This window comes from Rhinolophus sinicus, linkage group LG03 (genome assembly GCF_036562045.2).
Source record: "Rhinolophus sinicus isolate RSC01 linkage group LG03, ASM3656204v1, whole genome shotgun sequence".
NCBI lineage: Eukaryota > Metazoa > Chordata > Mammalia > Chiroptera > Rhinolophidae > Rhinolophus > Rhinolophus sinicus.
Genome location: NC_133753.1, coordinates 83,406,234 through 83,424,532, shown reverse-complemented (window position 1 = coordinate 83,424,532; position 18,299 = coordinate 83,406,234). Strand labels below are relative to the sequence as shown.

At 40.0% G+C, this 18,299-nt stretch overlaps 1 protein-coding gene across 2 annotated transcripts in view; it reads left to right on the top strand.

Moving 5' to 3' along the window:
• The window catches only part of SLC25A21 (solute carrier family 25 member 21), a 448,904-nt gene that overhangs the window by 269,151 nt on the left and 161,454 nt on the right, over nucleotides 1-18,299 (top strand). For both annotated transcript variants that reach the window (XM_074328168.1, XM_019749157.2), the window contains one exon: nucleotides 19-67. In XM_074328168.1, the coding sequence (XP_074184269.1) occupies nucleotides 19-67 (49 nt within the window). The remainder of the gene's footprint in view (nucleotides 1-18; nucleotides 68-18,299) is intronic.

The following is an 18,299-nucleotide window of genomic DNA, read 5'->3' as shown; positions in this document are numbered from 1 at the left end:
TTCTTTATCATCTTTCAGGTCTTGTAGAAATTTGCCTGATGCACCCCCTCGATGTGGTGAAAACCAGGTAAGGTTCTGCTTGAACAAGTTTTATTGACTTTGGCTGATATCCAAATTAAGATCTGTCAGAACACTAAATGCTAGAACTTGTCCTAGGCCGGTAGCTTCTCCCAATAATGGCATTTATATTTACTTCTTAAAGAAAATGCTATTTGACAGATAAAATGTGAACAGTGAAAAGCATTTCTGGATAGAGGTCATCTGAAGGTGTATAATATTTTACCGCCTTCATCTGACAACTTTAAGGTATGATTTGTGACTAAACGGGTAAGTGAGGTAAATTTATCAAAATGATGTAAAAACTATACTTTATCCAGTGAATTATTACAGCAGACTTTCATTTGGCACTGCATATAACAGATTGCTATTTAATAGTCAGCATTTCAGTGTGAGACTCCAAAATTTCAAGTACTTATTAAATAGTGCTTAAAGAATTTATTCCTCTAACTGCCAATACAAAATGCCTTGTTTCCAGGAAAATGCATTTGCTCTTATAGGTAGATACAAATCAGGGCAATGTATTAAATCTATTTGCCAAGAGAAAAAAAATCTTATGGGTTTTAATATAATGTACAGCATTTTAAAAAATTAAACCTGTGGCTGAATAGTTGAACCCTCTGTTTTTTCAAATTAGAAGCTCTTAGAACGTAGTGAAAGTTTTCATTTATTTGCATTGTGCAAAACCCAAGGACACTATACCTGGGTTGTAGCTTAATAGCGAACAGTGCCATGCAACAACGGTGGTCAAAAAAAACCCTTACTGCCACAGTTAGGAAACACAATAGTCCCCCTTATCCATGGTTCCTCTTTCTGAGGTTTCCATTACTCACCGTCAACCGCGATCCAAAAATATTAAATAGAAAATTCCAGAAATAAATAATTCATAAATGTTAAATTGTGCACTGTTCTCAGTAACGTGATGAAATCTCGAGCTCTACCACTCTCTTTTGCCCAGGACATGAATCATCCCTTTCCAGCGTCTCCACATTGTATATGCAGTACAGTCAGATATTTTGAGACAGGGAGAAAGCCCATTCACATAACTTTTATTATAGTTTATTGTTGTAATTGTTCTATTTTATTAATAGTAATTGTTGTTAATCTCTTACTGTGCCTAATTTGTAAATTAAACTTTATCATGGATATGTATGTGTAGGAGAAAACACATAGTATGTATAGGGTTTGGTCTATCCATGGTTTCAGGCATGCACTAGGAGTCCTGGATCACATCACATGCAGATAAGGAGGGACTGCTGTGTTTGATGAGCCAGGCTGGTCATTGAGTGGACATGTTGCGTTGCTTAATTTACCTAAAGAGGCAGCAGAATCTTAGCCTGGTTGCTGAAAGCAACTGTGACGTGCAAATCATACCACATTTCTAAAAAAGGTAGAGAAGATGAGAATTTGGCTTCTGTCTTAGCTCAGGCTTCTATGGCAAAATACCACAGATTGGGTGGCTAAAAAGCAACGGAAATTTATTTCTCACTATTCTGGAGGCTGGGAAATCCAAGATCAAAGTGCCAGTCAATTTGGTTCTTGGTGAGGGCCTTTTCCTGTCTGGGAGACAGTCCCCTTCTTGCTATATCCTCACATGGCAGAGAGAGGAAGCTCTGAAATCTCTTCCTTTTCTCATAAGGGCACTAATCCCATCACGGGGGCTCCACTCTCATGACCTTATCTAAATCTAATTACCTCCCCAAAGTCCCATCTCCAAATACCATCACGTCAGGTGTTAGGGCCTCAATGTATGAGTTGTGGGGGTTACAAACATTCAGTTCATAACAACGTCAGCCACCAAACCCAAACAAAAAAAGAAGAAAACCACAAATTGTACTCAAATATAAGACGTGTGCACTCCCAGGATCATCTTTTTATAGGTTCAGAAACAGAAAGCAAAACTCACTGGCGTTTGTTCCACGTTAACCTTCTTTGAAAACCCAGAATATTTTGGCTAGTCTCATTGAGGAATAGAAGAGTCTTTTTCACTTAGTAACTGCCTAAATTAGTAAAGCATTCCTATAAGCATGGAGGAGAAATAAGAATGATTTAAACAAGACGTGATATTTAAATTATGGTTATTCATTCACTCAGTCCTTCTTTCATCCATTTAGCAAACATGTATAGAGTATTTAGTGTGTGGGGGTTCCAGGCTACTTTTGCCCCCAAAGAGCTCACAGTCTGGTGAGCTAATAAGAATCTCCTCACAATGAATTTCAACAGCTGTAGCACAGTTGAACTGCATGGGGAATAGAGGCATCAACCTCCTGCACAGTCGAAAATCTACATATAACGACTGTATCATTTCTTTGTACTGGAGTTGAACAGAATAATTCTTGAAATGGATATGCCACGTTACTGGGGATTTATATCTCCTTTGTTACATAGATATTTTCATGAAAATGGCATTCACTGATTAGAATATATCACATGCCTTTGCCTAACTTCAAGGGGGATGGAAAATACAATCTCTCCAGGTGCCCTGTAGGATCAGAGAACTGAATACTGGATGGTATTTGGCCTGCATTATAATAAAAAGTATATTGAATAAAGACCCACAATCACAGAGTAAACTGAAAGCCCAAAATATGTGCAACACAAATAGAATATGCAAGATTGGTGGCATTTATCACTGGGCACTAACACACAAGTGATAGGAAGTAGACAGGACAGACTAAACAATGCCTAAATCTCTTTACGATTATATTGTACTAGAGATAACTATGTTTCTAAATAAGATAAACTGTCAATTGCAAGAGGTAAGACATGAAACCATGTAGCATTAGTGATGTGAGCAGGTCACTTTCCTTAATGACATCCAAGGACACTGGACTCTGTTATTGCAGGTGTTGTCCAAGTGGGGCATGGAATACACCAGGCCAATCCTCACTTGCTTCACAGTTTTGTGTTGTTTGTTTGTTTTGTGTGTGCGTGTGTGTGTGGGAGGGTGGCACTATTTTTGCTTCTCCTTGGATATTATTACTTGAAGGGTGGCGATAATCAGTATAGAAATGGCTCATTGTCCACAATATCTTATGTGCTGGAGTGTGACAAAAAAAATGTGTTGACTTGAAATCCAGTCATTTCTTTTGTGTTTCTGTTTGTGTCTAATCTTTTTCTTTGTTGAATGAAAAATAACCGATTCTAAAAATGGATTTCCAAATTTTTCCTTCACAGGGATTTTTTTTCCCATTATTTTTTTTCGCTCTGTAAATGATCAATTCTGTTACTCCAGGCTGTAGGGACAAAGGGAAGTGGTGGAGTTAGCAGAGGCCAGGGGCCAGGGTTACCTGGTGGAAGCTAGAACCACAGTAAGTCTGTCTGGTGGTAGCTAGAGGCTCAGAGCAGCCCCATCCGCTGCCAGAGGCATTGCCTGAAGCAGACAGAGAAGGGGAGAGACCCTCTGGTTTCGCCTTTCTCCACACTCTTCAGTTTCCCTCCACTGCCTCTGTTTGCTAAACCCATGAAGCCTGGGAAGCCCAGTCTAGCAGACACCAGTCCTTCTGCATAACAGAACAGAACAGAACAAGGGAAGAGTGAGAAATGGGTCTGGAGACAAACGCAACCAGGTCTGACACACTGTGATTTTAGTGGGGGTTGGAGAAAGAGCTAACATAAGCATGCATTTCCTTTTTTTAATTGAGATATAATTGACACATAGTGTTTATGAGTTTTAGATGTACAACATAATGATTCCATATTTGTATATATTGCAAAATTATCAACATGATAAGTCTAGTTACCATCCATCATCACACATAATTACATGTATTTTTTTCTTGTGATGAGAATTTTTGAGATCTACTCTCTTAACATCTTTCAAATATGCAATACAGTATTATTAACTATAGTCACACATGCTATACATTATATCCCCATGACTTATTTATTTTATAACTGAAAGTTTGTTCCTTTTGACCACTTTCACCAGTTTCGCCTAGCCCCAACCTCCAGCCTCTAATTAGTTCAGTTCTCTGTATCTATGAGCTTGGATTTTGTCTTTTTTTTTTCTATTTTAGATCCCACTTATAAGTGAGGTCATATGGGATTTGTCTTTCTCTGACTTGTCTCACTTAGCATAATGCCCTCAGGGTCCATCCATGTTGTCACAAATGGCAGGAGTTCCTTCTTTTTTATGGCTGAATACACACACACACACACACACACACACACAGAGGGTGCCAAAAGAATGTATGTACATTTTAAGAAAGGAAAAAACTGTATTAAAATTACACTGATGTTGTTGTCGGTATATATAGAGAGTATTACAATTTTAATACAATTTTTTCCTTTCTTAAATTGAGTATATATTTTTTGACACCGTGTGTGTGTGTGTGTGTGTGTGTGTGTGTGTGTGTATAGTCTTATATATATATAAAACATTTTCTTTATCCTTCACCCATTGATGGACGCTTAGGCTCTTAGGTTGCAGGCATGCACTTTCATTTAACATATTTAACAGGAACTCACTTTGCATTTTCAAAGATGATTAGAAGTTATAATCAATAAATCTTTTCTGGAGAGATTTTGGGCAGTGTGGACCTTGGCATTATATAGGAAATAGCTTATTCTGCTCCATGTGGGTATAGACTTAATGTCAGCATAGGCTGACCCCACGCAAGTTGCCTTATGCTCAGTGTCTACCTGAGTTTAGCTGAGGAGATTTGGACATGATGCTATACCTGTGGCAGTTAGGTAGAATCAAGGTCTCCTTTGCATTTCTCTCCAGAGACATGCATATACACTGCTATATAGTTCTGTTTATATACAACAACTTTGTGTACCATTGTGGGTGGACCCTCTGATTAAGGAACTATAGCTAGTTTTTGCAAAAGTTATTGCGGTTTAAAGGTTAAAAATAATTGCAAAAACTGCGATTACTTTTGCACCAGCCTAATACAAATGACAAAAGACTCTGTTTTCAAAACACTTGCATAACTAGGAAGACCAAAGGTAGTTTCTGGCTTTGCGTTCTCCAGGGATTCAAATGTAATAATCAATATCTTGTATCTCTCTCATATTGTCTCTCATTCTCTCTCTCTCTCTCTGTCTCTTCCTCTCTCCCTCTCTCCTTTCAGCTTTCCTTTTCCTGTAGTCTTCATTTTGGGGTAGCTGCTCTCACTTGACCCTAGCAGCTTCAAAGTTACATGGTCTTGAGCGTTTGTACTCTCTCTGAGACAGGATAACCTAGTAGTTAAGAACTCCAGAAGGAATCTATCCAACTAGAAACTCTAGAGTTAGGCTGCCTGGGTTGAAATTCTGCTTCTTATTATCTGTGTAACCTCGAGTAAGTTACTTAACTTCCCTGTGCCTCAGTGTCCTCATCTTTAAATGAGAACAATAATGGTATCTACATTATTGTGAGGAATAAATAAGTGTATATGTGTGTATATATACATATATATATATATAGTGTATTTGTAAATGAGTAGGTATATAGACATACGAGGTCTGATAATTAAGTTCATGAACTTTATTGCAACAGTGTTGCTCACCTTTTTTTTATACCAGAGGGATTATTTGTTATGAATTTGTATAAACTGGACAAGCAGTTAACCAAGTTTAATATTTGCAAGTGCTGAAAATGCTGCGTGAAAAAGTTAGACGACCGAACTTTTCGCCAACAATTCATGGCTCTTGCATCACAACAATGCACCAGCTCACACAGCACTATCTATGAGGGAGTTTTTAACCAGTAAACAAATCACTGTATTGGAACACCCTCCCTATCACCTGATCTAACCCCCAATGACTTCTTTCTTTACCCGAAGATAAAGGAAATATTGAAAGGAAGACATTTTGATGACATTCAGGACATCAAGGGTAATACAACCGACAGCTCTGATAGCCATTCCAGAAAAAGAGTTCCCAAATTGCTTTGCAGGTTGGAGTAGGTACTGGTGTCGGTGCATAGTTTCCCAAGGGGAATACTTCGAAGGTGATCGTAGTGATATTCAGCAATGAGGTATGTAGCACTTTTTCTAGGATGAGTTCGCGAACTTAATTGTCGAGATCATGTATACAGGGGACTGTGGTGTTTAATATTATGTCAGCAAAGGAAAGGGGGATACAGAGACAAATGGAGTTTATAAGGTCGTCAGGGAAACACAAGGGAGAATACAAAGTGAGGGAGAGGGGAAATGTTTAATATGGAGTCAGGCGGTTTCAAGTTTCCAAGCCGGAAGACTTATGTTATGTGAGCACTGCATTTAAATCCTTCCTGAGGAGAGTGTTTGCAAGTAGAGAGTCCTTCTGGGTCTGAGGGCAGGAGAGTCCTCAGGTTTAGTCTATGTGTTCCTCTTAACATCATTCCACACTTCATTTTAGGGCTGTGTGCTGACACACGTAGGTACCTCCAGGGCTGGCACAGTACCTTGCTTCCTAGAGGTGCCCACTGTATGCTGTTGAATATACGAGTATTTGGTAACAATCACAAATAATAGCCCGATGAGTTCTATGGACAAACTAAAATACCTAGAAAGTAAGTAATATGCAACTGTGTGTTCTTCATTTTTAAAAATGTAAGATTTCGTGAAAGAGATGGGAAGTAAGAATCTGTCGAAATAGAAAGGAAGATGTTAATTGATAGGATGGTGGGCAAAACCATCTCAAGCTTGTGGTGGAATTTCAGAGAGTGGATTGGGGAAGAGTGAGGTGAGAGGGTTTCCACTAGGTGCACCAAGATGACAGGTGGGTGGGCTGAACTGACAGGGATGACACATGCCAAGGCAGCATGTGTGACAAGCTCTGAGATGGAAAGCAAAATTCTGGACTTCGTCTAGGCCTCCACTGGCTAATCAAAATAAAATGTGTGACACATATGGAATTTTCAGGTTTCTAAGAGCCACATTTTACAAAGTGAAACGCCAACAGGTGAAATTAACTTCAACAGTATCTTATTAACCTCATATACCCTAAATACTGTCAGAGCCACATGTTAACCAGTATAAAAATTATTAATGAGATGTTTTACTTTTTTTTTATGCCCAATCCTTGAAATCTGGTGCACATTTTAGACGTAGAGCACATCTCAGTACTGAATTGTCAGTTACATTTCAAATGCTCAATAGCCACACGTGGCTAGTGGTGACCAGATTAAACAGCACAGGCCTGGAGTGCAATGGGAAAGGAATTCTTCAAGGGGAAGGGAGGTGGCCCAGTGGTTCCTTAGTAAGAAGAATGCTCTTGCCTAGAACGAGTTGACAGTTGTAAATAAGCATGGTCCTAGGTGGGAGGAAATTTTACTCCACATGCATTTGAAGGTTTGTACCTGTGTGGAGAATGTGGCATTCAAACCCCCCAAAGATTTATCAAAGTCACAGTCCAAGGGGGTTTTAGCTTACGTCCCTTTCACACTTTTATTCCCAGGAAGGGAAATGGCTGCTTGTGCTTCAGGAAGAGAAAATTACTGAGGTATTCATTCTGTTTTGCCCCCAACCCCCACTCATTTTTCATCATTTTTGTTTTGTTTCATTTTTGAAAGGAGCATAAATCAGGTACAAATTAAATTAATTACTGATCCTGTAAGGACTGATCTTTGAAAAGCACGTCCTGTTGAAGAGCTGCAAGGCACGTATTCTGGTGGGTGCTGGGGAAGGTGAGAAGGCATTCCCACATCTCCTTATAGACCTATAGGCTGTTGGGGAATGGACAGGCCAGTACATACCTTGGCTTTCATCCTTCCTCCTATCAGGACTTAACTTGCACTGAAAAGTCTTATCATACTTCTCTCCAAACATATTAATCACTGTGAATTTTACTCACATGGGTTAAAAATTTGGCATCCATATGTTGTTATATATGTGCTCATGGGGCTTTTATTCAAGCTGTTGAGATTGATTTACACTATCTATCGGTGGCCCCCCAAACCCCAGGCCTTCTGAATTCGAAACTCTGGAGGTGGGGCCTACCAATATATACCTCCTGGGTGAATCTTAAGCAGCGAGCCCAGACTGGTCACTGGGTCAGCCTTTGGAAACCATTGCTGAACACCCTATAGGCAATTCTGTAAAAAGTCTTCATGTGAAGAATTTCTGGGGGTGGGGGAGAACATCTCATTAACCTGTGGTTCTCACTGGTTTCATTTATGTAAACTGCTTTGTTAGCAATGAATGGAAATGGAAGGGCAGCAGTTGTCATGCAGAGCTCATTGTGTGGTTTGTGAGAGCGATACAGGAATATATTATCTACAGCCAGAAAAAACACATTTTGTCCTACAGAGTGAGGTTACAGGCACAAAAATCATGCCAGAAGATGGGAGAAGAGTGAGTATTGGTTGTTATGGAGGAAAAGTAAATGGCTCGGATGGGTAAAAATGATTTAGAGGTATAAGCCCACCACAAACTTTAATAAAAAGAGAAATCTGAGGATGGGCTATAGTAAAAGGCTGCTTTGTGGGGAGCCCAGCAGAGAGCAAAGAGCCAAGGGCCGGGGACCATCCACAGCCTTTCTTTACAGGGGGGAAGGGGAGAACAGCCATGAACTTGAAAATGAACACTTAGTTTAGAGGTTGGAGAGGGGGCGTTGAGAAGCCATTGGGGCCAACAGAACAGCAGGATGGAAACAAAGGAATGAAGAATGTTTTTCCCCAATAGATCCTTTTCATAGAAAAAAGGAAAGGAATCTTTTGAAGATAGGGAGAGAATAGTGGGAAAAGTTTAGGATGGAGTACTGAGTCTACAGGATTAAAAAAAAATTAATGGGGCAGCTGAGAGGGTTATTTCCATACGTTAATGATTTGTTCATGGTATAAAACAGTAATATCACATTCAGGGTTAGACCATGGTTATGCCTGATTTCTCACCATGTTCAGGGCTATACGACTATCGTGGCTTGTTCCTAACCATGGAGAGAATGTGTCTGAAGTATAGCAAGCAGGGAACAGAACTATGTTTTTATAAACTATATTTTTATTGGGACTTTGTCATGTTGCTAAATCAATCAATGACAATATACATAATGGTATGAAATGGTTACAGTATCCCCAAATACATGTGAGTGTAACTTCAACTTTGCTTTTGAACTTGCATGACTATATTAGGGTTTCTCTGGGTTTTGTTCTATTTAATTGAGATGTCATTTTGTACTTACTGAGCCAAAGCAAGGAAGTACTGGGTAGTGGGCAACTCTGCATTGATTGAATATGTCATTCTTTTCCATGCAGTCATCATTAAAGATTTTATTTATCAACAATCAAATAAAAATGGTGCACAACATGGATAATATATTTGGAAGGGATAGAAGTGACAATTAACTCTGGTCTGCTTGGCACATCTTAGGGCCACAGTGAGTATGCTAAGGGAATAAATATGTGCTTTAAAATGACATTTGCTCCCACCTAAGTGCTTTATTACAAATTAAATTCATCATCGCCAGTGAGTTCATGGCACACTTTAAAAGGTCCCACATTTGTATAGTGATTTAATTTAAAAGACTAATATAACCTAAGCATGACCCTAAAATTAGAGAAAATGATCCTGTTTTGTGCACTGTTAAGAATGCTTCATGTCTACATTCTAGGTGGGTATAACTTTCTGGAGAAAGGCAGAGGGTTTGGGGCGTGATGGCCATGACCCCATGAAGAGAGTTCATTAATATTGCTTCTGGGACTTTTACTTTGACAATATTCTGCCTCTCTTTGGGATAACAAGGGTTGTATCAGAACTGTGGAAAACTCAGAAGGGTCCACAGTAGAAAGCCTTGTCATTCCCTCACATTTGGTGGTCCTTCCCACTGAACATAAGGTCAGGCCCTCAGCTGGGTTGGTTGCAATTGTTTCCTTATCCATAGGGAGTGCTCCATGCATGCCAGCCTTTGTTGCTAAGGAACAGTTTTAATCATCTCTCCAGTAGCCCAATAGTGATGAGGAGGAGAAGAATGAGAGGACACCTAAGGGCCTATTGCCCTGAGGCATGGGGGGAAAGTCAGTCCCAAAGGCCTTATGTAGAATAATCTTGGTATCCATAGGCTAACATTATTTTTCAGATTTATTAATAAGGAGAAAATCTTTCTTTAAAAAAAAAAAAAATCCAGTCAGTTCCTCCCACATAAAATAACAAAGTTCTATTATGTTAAATCAACTGTAACTCACTTTATAATCTTGAATTGTTGTTTCTAAATTTCTTTTTCTTTCTTTTTTTTTTGGTAAATGGGATTCTTTTTAAAATCATTCCCTAGAGGAGCGTGCTATTTTTGTGACTCACATTGTTGAACCTTTGTAAAGTGTTTAATCTATCATTAAATTGTGTTTTTTGTCTAAATTTTTTAAGATGTAGTGCTTGCTTAAAGTATAGTAGCTGTTATTTCACAACTAATTAAATCAGGTTAGAAGATTGTCCCTTAGCTAAGAATATAAGGTATGTTCTGTTTTGATACCGCTCTCTTCCTTCTGCTTAACTGCAAAGACTTCTTTCTTCTGTGACGACCCCAGCCTGGTATATGAGAAGGAAAAGTGCCTATTCATTCTTTTTTTATTTTTCAAAAGGGTTCATATGTAGTCTTATATTAACCTATGCATTCTTCATGCCTGTCAATCACCTCCTCCGGACATCGTTTTTTATTTTTTAAGTTGAAAGGTAAATAATCCTTAGAAGGCTTTCTTATCTTTGTCACGGGAAAGTAAATTCTAAAATGAGCATCAGCATAAAGGCTATCTCCTCTGTTCCTCCTCCCACCACCACCCCCAGGCCCATCTAGAGTGCTATCCCAATTGCTTTTAAATTTTCAGCAACTTCATTGGTCTACTTATTTAGCCAATGCCAATTACAGGTTTCACTATAATGAGATATTTTGCCTTAGCCATGGCTTAGTCCAATTTGGGGTTATTAGAATTTAATATGACTATAAAATATATGAATAAAATAAACTGATTTGGGATTATTTTGAATTAAAACCAAATGGGATTTTTTCTGTGTTTTTTTTTTTTTTTTTTTAATGCAATCATAAACTTTTCTCAGATAATCTTCTATTTTAAGTACAGGTTTGGGGGGGAGTGGATTTGGAACTAATACATGTCTATTTTCAGTGGCTGTTCAAAGGCTATTTGAGATAAGCTCTCGCTCTAAATTCAAGAAGTAAGGTGAAAGTTAAACATGCTTGTTGTTTATTTGACCATAGTAATTATTTTATTTTAAATGATTTCCAGTTAAACTCTAAGCACTCTGGCACCAGTGAAAATAAAATTGTCTTATCCAGGGGTGTTTGCTCCTCAGCTGCGTCTATTAAAAAAAAAAAAAAAATCAGGTGTTCAACTCAAAAGGAGTGGAATATTCCTTAAAAGTCATGTGCCAGGGAGGAAGCACTTTAGGATACTTAGTGGGCTCTTCCTGTAGCGTGAGAAAACTTGTCAGTGTTGAGAAAGAAGCTGCTTGAGAAGAGAAAGCTCTAACTGTGAGCTGAACCTTAGAACCTGAGGCCATGCCCCTGGGAAAGCTGCTTTGGAGTTGAGCATATAGTGGGAATCAAGCCTAATGAAATCTAAATTGTTGGGATTGTAGCACAGCTTAAAACTATGGTTATCATGGATATTCTAGAAGATTGTTTTTCCTCTTTGTGAAGCAAGAATGAAAATCATAAATTTCTTTAGACAAACATAAATTCAGGGTTGATAATGTAATATAAGTGTGAACCTTGACCAAACATTGATAAAACTGGTTAACATTCCTGGAAAATCGATTAATTCTCAAAATATTCTTGTGGAGATGGCTAAAATAGCCTGTATTGTTTTTGCTTTGCATTCAGGGTGCAGCTGAGATTTAGTTTTGACATAATGAAGAACTTTGCAAGATGATAAATAGAGCTGTATATTCTCTAGATGCAACTCTCCGTACTCTGGGCCAAGTTCCTACAGAAGAAAATTTTCCCATTTGGGGGTTATTGAATAATATTTTCTCCAGTGAAACTTTTGTGAGTACCTAATAGGTCACATACTTTCCTTTTATAGCAGAAACAATCCAAAATTAAACTGAATATCCTCAATTTTTGGTAATCATAATCTATCTGGGATATTCATTTCTCTTTTTTATGAAAAAACAATACATCACAGTAAACGTCTCACTATCAGATATAAATCAGTCCTGCTAAACACTCAAAGAAAATATAGGCTTTAGAATTTGAGTTATCTCTGTACTTGTGTCTTTTTAAATTCTGAAAAGTAACAAGTACATAAAAGTATTGATTGATTTTTTTTTTTTCAGATGTTTTAAAGTGGGAGCTGGTTAGAATTCTGACCCATTTTTATTCCAAAAGGACAGGTTAGCAGACATAATCCCTTTGCGGACAGGCTTTCAGTGTCAAGGGAGAATGTGATTAATATACATCAACTCAGAGGCAACAGGTCATGCAGGAAGATGAAGAGAGACCAGCATTCTAGTTCAGCGTTGTCAGCCCCAGCTCTGTGAGTCAAGAGACTTGATTCCTCACCTGGAAATTAAGGGTGTACCTCCAAATGATCTCGGAGGCTTCTTCCAATTTGATATTCTATGTTTCCAAAGCCATATTTTCATTGCTTAAAAATAATGTAATCTTAATACATATCCAGCAGTGGGATTTCTCTATTCCTTGAACATGCCAAGCTCTCTCCTGTCTCAGGACCTGTGTGCTTGGTATCCATTTGTCCTGGAATAACTGGCTCCTTCTCAGCCCTCATACGTCAGCTCAGTTGCCATCTCCCGTGAGTTTTCCCTAGCTGACTCATCTAAAGTGGCCTCCTGTGTTTCTCTCTTTTTCATTACCCTATTTATCTTTGCTCTAGTCTTCTGATCTTATCAAGTTGATTTATTTGTGTACTCATTAACTGCCCACCTCCATTGGAATGAAGCAAAGGACCTTTCTTTTGTTCACTGATGTATGTATGCAGTGTCTGGAAGAGTATCGGCACACTGAGAAATTGTTATTTTGACCTGGGATCGTAGAGCCTCTCTCAGCTCTGTCTCTTCTCCTCTACCAAGGTTCAAGCCTCTTTCTTTCTGTCCAATGCAAAGATAACCCCCCCCCCCCACTGCTCCCCCACTAGACTAGGAAGAGAAGGACTCATTCTTGTGGGTGATTCATGGATTGGTGGGCATGATGCTGGTGACAGATGGGCCTCATGAGGCCAGCCTAGATACTCCTTAAGGGAATGTTTTTAGTGCACACAGTATCTTCAGCTACACAACTCATGAGCCTAGTTTGTTTCTTTGTGCTTTTCGTTTGTTTGTTTTCTTTTCTTTTCTTTTCTTTTGTGGGGGGAGGGGGTTGTGTGTGGGTGTGTTTAATGAATAATGCCAGATGAAGTAGGCAAAGCCTGTTGCATTCTTCAAGGTATCTCTTTTTATTAGTGCAGTAATTGGCCTATCTCTTATTGAATTAAAAGGCTTGGAAATATCTTTTTTAAATCAGGATTTGTTAGGTATTTTAAGCTTTCAAAGACAACCAGGATTAGTAGAGTAGTCATATCAAGCAGGGCTCTAGCTTTACTTCAAAACAAAAGTAATGCATGATTTCCAAAAGTAATATTTTCTAGTCTCTTCTCCTGGAATCTGACAGAGAGAGGGAAGAGAGAGGGAGCAGGAGCGGGAGCAGGAGAGATTTATTATGAAAATGTTAATCACTGCTTCTGAAGCAATAATCTTGGGATAATTTTTGGATTTATGCTGATGTTTGGTCCTAAAGAATTCCAAATTAGCATTTCTATTTCCTTATTACATACTGAAAACTTAAGTAGATTATTTATTTGATTTTCTTTTAGTACTAAAATGGGGCAACTGTTAGATTTAAATAGAAAAACAAAAAAAGAAAGAAATGACCCTGAAATTTATCCTCAGATTGAAGAATTGGAAAAGAACTATTGTTTTACATTTTGGTTTCCCAGAGAATGAGAAAACTGTCCCTGTCCAGATGCGTGCCAAGTTCTGAGAGAACATTTAAGAGTGTTTTTTGGGGTAGTACAGGGAGATAGTCAGGGTCTTGTATGCGGGTGTTCCAGGTTTCAAACTGTAACGAGGGAATGGGAGAAAAGAGAGAAACATTCCCAAATCAAACATAACTCTCAGGAAATGAGCCAGAACACCTGTGAGAGGTCAGGGGTCAGAAAATACAAACTCAGGGTTCAATATTTTGATCACATTACCCAAAAGAAAATGGTCATAGACAGCGGAGAGAAGAAAATCTGGAATTTTATGGAGACATTTACGAACTAAGGATTCTGTCATTCTAAAACGTTTTTCTCCCATGACTCTATGATGTTTCAGAAAATATTTTCAGAATTGACATTGAAACTTTTTGGTGGTCTCTTGTTACTTAGGCATCAGGTTGAGAAGTTATTTATCTCTTTCTGTTAACTCCCAGAGGTTCATTTCTGGGAACCTTCTGAGCCGATACTCGGGCCAGTGCTTACAAGGCTCTGGGCGGGGATGGGGGAGGGGCAGGCCCAGCACTCAGAGACGAAGCTCTGAATCACACGCAGTTCACTTCTATGGAGAGAAAAGTGATTTGCAAATGTTGCTTCGTGGGACCTCCTAGTGAAAAAGAGGGTGTTTTTCCCATCTCATTTCCCAGCTCCAAATTCTCTAAAATCTGCCTGATTTTTGCCAGGTGTCAAATTATAACCACCCCCTTGTCAACCACGGATGACTAATGATTGGTCTAATGACTACGCAGAGTTCGAAAGTCACATTCACATTTTAACTTCCTGGCTACATTGTGTTTTCATAAATTATGGGGGGAAAATTTTTTTTGCCCTGAAAAAGCCAATAAAAACAAAGTTTTAGTCTTGATTGCAACGTTCACTTGCAGTTGTTGACCCTGTAGGTGCTCAAGGAGAAACAAAATGGGAGCTGCAACCAGCCCATCTTCAGGCTTGTGGCCGGACAGCCCAGTGAATAACACCAGTGTCCCTCTCCTGGGGAGAGTTAAGTGATGTCAGCATCACTGGGAGAGCCATATTTGACCCTTAAACTGCTTCATATACAAGCAGCTAGTTTCTTCCTTTCACCATTCCCAGAAGGCAACAAGAGGACTGAAATATCTGATCCCTTTTTTTTATCCCCCTGGATAAAATAAATTTCAAACTTTAATTGAATGAGGTCCACTTTGCTCGCAGGCCGTTTAACTGATAGGTAGTCATTCTCAAAAAGCCTCTGCATAAGTTTCTTTTCTTCACATTATGTGTAAAGGGAGCAAGGTCTCTGCAAGTTTTCTCTGCATTTGCGCCTGGCCCCCAATGCGTGCCTAGAGAGCTCATAAAAACAAATCTGCCTCTAGCAGGGCAGTCGGTAATGGGATCTGGAGCCTCTCTCCGCAAGGTCACCTGTTTAAATAGAGACTCCCGTGGAGCTGCCTGAAAGGTGTTTCCATTGGATGGCGGCCTCTCACTCACTCACTGGGTGTCTCTTAGGGAATGAGCTTCTAGCGTTGGTCCTGCCCCCACCCCCACCCCCACCCAGGGCAATCTTCAGGTTCCTCATCTCCAGTGCAGTTGATAAAAAAATCTGGAGCCCCAAAGCCAGGCAGATGATAAAGCACACTTTAGACTTTAAATACAAAGAATTCTCTTTAAAATTAAAATAGAACTCTATTCCATTTGGCTACAGGAGTGCATTATAGAGTCATCAAAGAGTGGTATTGGTGAAAAGACCCCATGGAAATGTGAGGGCTGTAAAAATTGTGAAAAAAGATGCCAAGAGTTGTTCACAGGAATTAAATGGCTTTTTGCACCAGCAGTGAGCTTCCTTGGACAGCACAGCAGACAAGCCTTCCCCCCTCAATTACATAAAAGACAAGCCACATATTTGTCACTCTCACTTGTTCTTTACATACGATTCCACATTTTCTGTTTCCAGTGCCCACCTTCCAATCTTCGTAGCTCCATCTCCTTCCTGTCCCTCTACCCCACAATTAAGCCCAATTCTTGTCTCATTCCCATTCTAGCTGAATTCACTCAGTAAATGGCCCGGTGTGCCCACCTCTGCTATACCCGCAAGGTGCCAGGGTGTGAGGATCGATTCCAGGCCTTCCGCATAGGGGTCACCACCCACATGTGGCACAACCCTAACTCACTACAGAGCTCTGCAAACGGATGCCAGTGGCCTACTTTCCACTGGCTTCGAGGGTACCTTGGTTTCCCCATTTCAGTGAAGTTGCACCCCCCCACACACACACACACACACAATCCCCCAGTTCTCACTACCAGAACTAGCAGTCTCCAAAATTCCCTGTCTCTTCTTACAAGCCACGTCTGACCAGCCAGGACTCAGCCTCAGCTTGAGATCCAGATCAGGACTGACCTGACTGCTTTGGAATCAAAGAATGAAGTCAGGGTAGAAACAATATACAGAAGGACAAGCTCCAGAGAAGGAGAGCAAACAAAGCCAGCAGTTCCTGGTTAGGGTCATAAAGCTCCTACTTCCTTTAGGGACCAACAATAAACAGAGTCAGTCACCAATCAGTAAACATTCCTCACCACACGAGTGGGGATTTGTGTTCAAAAGCCCCAGATAGGATGTCGACTTCCCCACCGTGTTTTTCCCTTCCCCCAACTTAATAGAGATCCTAAAGAAACCTCTTTCTTTTTAAAGTTAACCATGGTTTCTCAACCTCAGCTCTGTTGACACTCTGAGCTGGTTAATTCTTTGTTGTGGTCTGTCCTGGGCTTTGTAGGATGTTTTAGCAGCATCTATGGCCTCTACTCACTAGACGCCAGTAGCACCTTCCTCCCGGTGCGACAACCAAAAATATCTCCAGACATTGACAAATATCCTCTAGGGAACAAAACTACCCTCTACCCCCACTGAGAACCACTGGGTTAAACGAAGAAACACATCCACTGGTCTCATGTATAATAGACATAAATATTGATATGTGACAAATATCAAACACCAGTGTGGCATCAGAATATGATATCATGACCCAGAATACATGGTACTGTATTTAGCGAGTTGTTCCATAAGTGGGGAAATCTGTGATTGTCAAACTTTCATGTGTCACAATTACCTGGAAGGTTGGTTAAAATACACGTAGTTGGAACCCATTCCAGTGTTGATGATTCAGCCATTCTGGGTGGGGTCCAATAATCTGCATTTCTGACAAGGTGATGCTGGTGTACGTAGAAACTACTGGGCAGACCTTTCTGGACTAGGACTTGACCTACCAATGGTGAGGTAGCTACAGAGGAGGAAGCTATATTGTTTTAAGCCTTCTCTCTGTCTGTATGCTTCTCTTCATTGCCCACTATCCAGCATCATTTGGCCTCTTTTTCCTAGGATCCCCTTGATGGCACCTCCCCCTTTGACCTGTCCTCCTTGAGAGATGCCCTAAACTTTCCCCAACTACTTGGCCCCACTAAAACTTTCTGTTTGGCTGTTTGCTCCTGAGGTGCATTCCCTTGCCCTTGAATTAACCTATGCCTGAGCATCAGGAAATACTAATGAGCACCCAGCTTCTGGGTGCTTTTGAATCCTTTTCATATTGCACAAACCAAAGTCCCAAGCCATGGAATACTGAGAGGGTGGCTTGCCCAGCAGGGAAGAATATATTTTATCACTGACATTTTTCATAATTGGCAGTGCATGGTGATAATTCAAAGCAAGCTGAAGTTATTATTTTTTTTAAATTCTACATAGGCAACACACCCACTTATTGCCTGCACCTCAGGCAAACTGTTACCACCACTCTCACAGGTTCCAAGGATGGCAAACTGCTAGCCTGCCTCATGCCCTATAAAAGTACAAAAGACAGCAACCGCCTTCCTATACTGCAGGTTTCTGTACACTGTAGCTTTCTTAGCAGGTGCCTGACTGAACACTCCAAACATCCACTACAACCCTTTGTTGATGAGCTCAAGTCCAGACTCCTTAGCAGGACACATGAGGCCTTTCGAGGAGGACTGCAACCCACCTTTTTCAGAATCCACTATAGCTGCTAACTGAGGCACATCCATTCCATCTACACCAGACTGTCATTTTCCAAGCGCGACCTGTAACTACACATAATGGTGATAAAAAAAAAAATCATTAGCAACTACCTTATCGAGCATTTACGATGTGCTACGTATAGTTCTTTACCATGTTGTCTATATTAATCCTTCCAACAAATCCCTGAAGGAAGTACTATTATTATCCCCATCTTACAGACGAGGAACCTGGAACCTAGAGGGGTCAAGAAGTGAGCAAAGGTGACAGCCAGGATTCAAACCTAGGCAGTCTGCCCCATACGTCGGACTTTGCTGGGTTGGTACTTGACCTGCCAATGGTGAAGTAGGTATAGAT